This window comes from Lasioglossum baleicum, chromosome 5 (genome assembly GCF_051020765.1).
Source record: "Lasioglossum baleicum chromosome 5, iyLasBale1, whole genome shotgun sequence".
Classification (NCBI taxonomy): Eukaryota; Metazoa; Arthropoda; class Insecta; order Hymenoptera; family Halictidae; genus Lasioglossum; species Lasioglossum baleicum.
In genome coordinates, this window is record NC_134933.1 from 13448301 (window position 1) to 13454622 (window position 6322).

At 38.9% G+C, this 6322-nt stretch overlaps 1 protein-coding gene across 6 annotated transcripts in view; it reads left to right on the forward strand.

The window, feature by feature from the left end:
- Schip1 (Schwannomin interacting protein 1) overlaps positions 1-6322 on the forward strand; it is a 47251-nt gene that overhangs the window by 25143 nt on the left and 15786 nt on the right. For all 6 annotated transcript variants that reach the window (XM_076423922.1, XM_076423926.1, XM_076423924.1 and 3 more), the window contains 3 exons: positions 3230-3341; positions 4923-5275; positions 5495-5706. In XM_076423922.1, the coding sequence (XP_076280037.1) occupies positions 3230-3341; positions 4923-5275; positions 5495-5706 (677 nt within the window). The remainder of the gene's footprint in view (positions 1-3229; positions 3342-4922; positions 5276-5494; positions 5707-6322) is intronic.

The following is a 6322-nucleotide window of genomic DNA, read 5'->3' on the forward strand; positions in this document are numbered from 1 at the left end:
CTTGTAAGATTAACGATTTAGACTTGAACTGACGAATGGCGATAGAATATTTATTTTCGACTGATTCGTTTTATGTATTGGATTGGAGCGAAAGTTCGTAGCCTTTTCAAATTAAAAGTCAAAGATAAAATTAGGATATTTATACATAGATTTGTTCAATAACATATTTTCTATTCTGTTCTACTACTTTTTGCCTTTTTTTAGGTGACCTATCATGTTATTCAATAAACCTATGAATAAATATCTTAATTTTATCTTTGAATTTTGATTTCAAAACGCTACGAACTTTCGTTCCAACCTAATATATCAATCGTCGTATATTGCCCAAAAATAATTATACAGGAATTTCTCCTGTGGTTTTCAATTATGTTTTATTGGCAATTAAAACACAATCCTAAATCACTTTACAATTCAATCAAACGATTCTGTAGCAACTCGGTGAGTTTTCACCCACCGAATGTATGAAGGTTAATTGTAGACATAAATGAAAAGCAGTATTTGAAAGTAGTTTATGGGATTCGCGCGTCAATATATGAAACAACGATGAACTTAGGCTATAAAGTCTCTTATTAGGAAAATGGTGAGTAAACCTCGGACGCAACTCTCTCACTGCAGTTTTAAAGTTTCACTCTTTCCTCGTTAGCTATAATTAGCTACTATGATCAACTGCTACAGAATTTTGTCTGAACTACAAGTCCACTGCAATTTATTTCTAATTGCCTGCCTCCTCTGTTGCGGAGCAAGCCGACTGAATCCGAGTAATTCTCCTTATTAGGAATTATCATCAACAACGATAGCTGTTCAGAGAAGTTCAATTTGATTTGTACAAATAGTAAATTAGTGGAAAACAAATAGCAAAATATGCACTATATCAATAGTGTAACATAATGAACATTAATCCTCGTTATTCAAATAAATTACAATAGGTTTTAATCGGTCTGTGTCAACTGTATGTAAATATACAGATACAGATGTGATAGATAATAAATGTTGGATGAAATCTAACATTGTTTACTCTAGTGCAAGGTAAATATTGAAAAACCTCCAAAGCTGTGAACGGAGAATGAAAAACATGTTTACGCGAGAGACCATCGACAACGAACGCTTTGTTTCACTGACCCTGTCCGAAAAATGATTTCTTGCACTTGCTCCACGGAACGCTAACTCCGATATTGTATAAAAAGGGGAAAGTAGGTCATGACTGTTTAGACGCTAAAAAAAACTAATTTTGACATTCACGAGCGTGTTAATAATAGCAACAACGAAAGGAAAGTTGCGAAAGACTACTGCGACTTGACACAAATCAAGTTCCGCTTAACATTGCTGAAATATTGCTCACTCACTTTGGAACGTCAGTTAATCCTTCTAACTTTGTGTTCAGTTGCGAATCGTTTTTCTAAATTTTTCGTGATTTCTCAATAATTACCGTAATCCTTAGAACCACTGGTAAATTTCAAATACTATTTTCATGATTTTTTTATTGGGAACAATTATAATAAAATTGTTCCTGCTTTTGAAAGAATCATAATTGTCGAAATTTCGTCAAAATGATTCGAACTGATTTATTCCCGTTGAAGTATCAGCTTGAAAACAGGCCAGCCGGACATTGATTTTTAAAAAGAATTCTGTTCCCCGGCAGACTCTCTAGGTTCCAAGTGCTTTTAAAACTGAACTTAACCTTCGCGGTTCAATGACTCATTTCCGCTCGACTAGCTGAACCAACGGGAATTCATCGACGATGATACTTAACGTTAAACATTAAAACTTGAACAAATAGAACTTCAAAATTGATGAACAACGCACTTTTAATTAACTGAAAGGAACATATATTTGTGAAAGTTCTGCAGCATCCACAAAATGTTTCTACAAGTGAACAGAAATCATTTCAATTCCAATATGATTTTATCACGTAAATTACAATAAATTAATATTATTGCACTGTGCGCGTAAATTAATTAATCCATTGAATAAATTGCTGCCGGAGCATATTTATGTCTTTGATAAATTGAGGAAGCAGAAAATCACATGGTTGAGTCCTTTGAGGACGAATATCGACAAATTGAGGATATTATTGTGAATGTGTAATTTAATTATGTTCATAGTAATATATATCGGTATATATTGTTCATCTGTTTTATTATTGACGATTCCCGATTCAGAGTTCGAGTTTGTGAGATCTTTTACCTTGAAAATGAATGGACCTCTGGTCTCCCCTAATTAGTATCGCTAGGCTAATTAATTTCTGTATGAAATGATGAAGCCGAGGGAAATATCGAGTTCCGTCGAGAACGACTCTGTCCTCGTGTCGCAGTTGAGAATGAGTATCCTTATGGCCATTCGTACAGTCGTCAGTCGCTATTGTCAATGCCATATAATGGACCGTATCGATTACCGAGCTGGCTTTCATTTCTGGGGCATCAGGATGACGATAAAGAGCCAGCCAAGGAACAGCCAAAGTCAGAAGAGATGGCGATCGAACCGTTCCAGAAATCCGACGATATGAAGGAGCCTGAAAGGGAAGATCTTGTCATGCGATTCGATAGAGTCGTCCGAGGAGATCCAGCCGAAGCGTTTCAGGTGTGACTTCTCGGGCAGCCATACTGCGACGCCCCATAAGAAATTTTCCAAATGCCAATCGATTGTAAAATCGGGAGGCTGTTAAATCGAGAGGCTGCGAAACTAAATTAAACACTAAAAAGAGCATAAATTCAAGGACAACGTATATAAAAATTCATGGCCTATAACTCGGACAAGTTATAACAAGATTTAAGTTATTGCGTAATGAATACCTTTACAGTAAATAGTCTACCACTTTTCTTTCATTTTTTTACCACGCTGAAGAATACATAAATTCATAAAACAACACACACAAATATTGATACAGTCATACTCATTTCGTAAGAAATACTCTTAAAGAAAGTAATGAACCACTTTTCCATTCGTTTCGAAGTAAAGGGATGAGCGACAGGACAGGGGTAAATTTTTCGTGCCGCTAGATTGAAACGGGATCCATTAATGAGACCAGCGCGGAGTAATTCGCAGCGCATTACGCAGCTGGTGGAGGAGAAACGTTGTGAATCTCATTAATGGTATCGCCAGCACGGGCGAATGGGATTGCGATACGGTGAACAGTGGCCAAGGGACTCGAGGGATTGAGACGGGGGTGTACACCACCCCCCGAGAGTAACGGGTAGTCGCACTCTTCAGATTTCTGTGTCTCTGTTCGCAGCGACGGAACGATCGTGAAGAGATCCGAAGGAGGCTGGCAATGGGTCCAGATGCTGAAGACTTGCGCGCTGAACGCGGAAGAAAGCCGAGCCTCCAGTCGCGACTTCAAAGCGGTCGGTATCACTTCCACCCCTAACACCCGGGATCCCTCGAACACGTTTCCTTCCTCCGTTTCGACAATCTAATAATACGTCGCGCGAACGAAAAGTTGTTTAACCCTCATCCGCCACTCGTAACAATTTCACACGTTCTTTAATAAAACTGTTAGAACCGCCGCGTGGAAAATATATTTATTTTTAGTGTGAAAGATAGTGCTACCTACAAGTTTGTCAACAATCTAATAATCCGTCGCGCGATCGGAAAGTTGTTTAACCCTCATCCGCCACTCGTAACATTTCACACGTTCTTTAATCAAACTGTTAGAGCCGCAGCGTGAAAAATATATTTATTTTTAGTGTGAAAGATAGTGCTACCTACAAGAGAGAGTTTGTCTACAATCTAATTATCCGTCGCGCGATCGAAAAGTAATTTAATCATCCACCACTCTTATCAACTTTTTTAAATTAAATTATTTTACCAAATTATTAGAGCCACAGTGTGAAAGATTTTCAGTGTGACAAATATACTATTGACAACAGTTCTGCTAAATGTGCACTTCCAAATTGTAAATGTGAGTATTTCATAAACAAAAATAGGAAATGTTCGGTGTGGCTAAGATTGTATTTGAAACTTGACTGTGCATGTGAGTTTAAGAATTTAATATTTATTATTTACACTCGAATGCAATTTTGAAGAAGGAATACGCAGATGTCACGTTCTGTGTTTGCATCGTATTGATTTTTTACCATTGTGCTATTTTGGCACGAACAGTGGAACTAAGTTGGGAAAATGAGGGGTAGATGAGGATTGATAAGAGGAAACCACGTGTTACAATGTTGACGGCGTTGCATAATTAATCCACATCGTGAGACGTAACAGTTTGAAAGGGTCCTTATTCGTGTCAGTGATTTACGCTTGGAGAACACACTTGTGCACAATATTTTATAGATAAGTGATGAAAACTTTTTTGGACACTTGTTTCGTTGAAGTGATAACGTGAGTCGGGCACATTTTAAACCGGCATCCTCGGTTTCTTGAAATTCGATATGGCACAATATTGAAAAGAATTCAATACAATTTAATTAGTAACTAATAGCTGAAAGAAAATTGAAATTTTTACAAATTCTTCAAATTCCACATTTACATAGAAACTCCTACAGAATCTAACAAGAATGGTCACCTAAAATTACACAAGAGTTCGCAAGCGAATATTCGATAACGCGCCAACAGTTCTGTACAGTCCTCTACATAAATCTTTATCTTGAAACTATAAATCGATATAATACAATAGTCTCCAACTAGTGAGCATTCAAGAGGGATTATTATTATTATTATTTATTTAATGCTTTAAACCAAGTATGCTTTATGTAGCATACATTCAAGAGGGATTTTATATCTTCAGAAAAACATAGAAAATTGTTAAAGGAACTATAATGAATGGTCACCCGGATGATTGTCAACATAAGGGTTAATTATAATGTAAAGCAGCGAACGCGTTAGCATTTATAAAAAAATTAGTTAATTTCTTTACCTTCTTGTCCCGTAAAAGGAGTTATTCTCATGGAGGATTAATTCTCATATTCGTCTCTCTTCAGGAATGAATCTTCAGATCTGCTTCATGAACGAAACAGCTTCGGACACGGAGTCTCCGTGCTCGGAGAACGATGCCTCACCGGGATCCACGCCGACCTCCCTGAACTCGAAGCAGCAGCAGAAACAGCCAATGAGACCTCAGGTACTCAGTCTTCCTCCTTTGAGGCTCGACATAGACTCGAATTCGGCTCCCATCGACGAGGCCGACTTCTTCGCCAGACAGGCCAGGTTACAAACCGAAGCTAGAATGGCTCTGGCACAGGCCAAGGAAATGGCGCACATGCAGATGGAGGTTGAGAGGCAAAGGCTGAAACAGAGTCCCATCACGGAGATGGTGCGATCTAGCCTGGAAAAAGTGGGTGAAACAAATCAATTTATAATTGCACGTCCCTACCAAAAATATTCGTCGCGTCAGTCGCATCTCCGTTTTTTGAAAAGGAGACCGTGAGCAAAAGAATAAAATGTTCTTTATCGCCCCGGTTTCATTCGGCTCACGTTGCCCTTTCGAATCGCACAATGAACATCTCGATTCAAGTTTACTCGACGTAAAACAAATTTCCATTGTCGTTCTCAGGTCGGCGTGCAGTTGGGCGAGGACAGGCGCAGGTTGTCTCGAGTACTTCTTACGGAGCTGAATGTCGCGCAGCTGCAAGTAATAGCGAACGACTTGCACGCTAGGATCGCGGCTCTGAACGAGGCTTTAGTCGAGGGATTACTGAGACGAGACGACCTGCACATGGAGCAAGACTCGATGCTCGTCGACATCGAGGACCTCACCCGATATCTGTAAGTTCCGCTTCGACGAACGTAAACTATTTTCGCACACTCATTTTTCCCTCTCTTTCTCTCTCTCATTTCCCTCTCCCTCTCCCTATTAGTACGAAGTAGGTCTTTCAACGCAATTAGGGATCCAGAAAAAAAGGGAGAACGTTCGTGAAAAGACGCATGGCCCATTTTCCTGAATGCAAAGTAGAACGAGAACTCTTAAGATAAAGTCGCCGTTTTTCCGTGGCCACACGGCTCCACTGTTTTCTGTTCGAAATTCCGGAGACGCCGACTTCCTCGCGAATACTTTAGCTGTGATCGCTAGGCAATTTTATTATAATAAAATATATCGAAGAACAGTCCCAATATTGCATACATCGAATAAAATCATCGAATGATAAAGTATATTAATTAAAATCAAGTTTCTTGACTCTTGTTTACATTTTTCAAAGACATTATTAACCGCTGTGAATTCGAATAAGTAGATTTCTGTAACTGTCCCGAAGTGGTTCTAGTGCCAGTGACTAAAGCGTAGCGTTGATAGCCACCTGGCAGTCCCTACATCACCAAAAGCCTAACAACTTTCGTGGAAATACGACGAACGTTGTATTTTCTGGCGTGTCACGCTAATAAACAG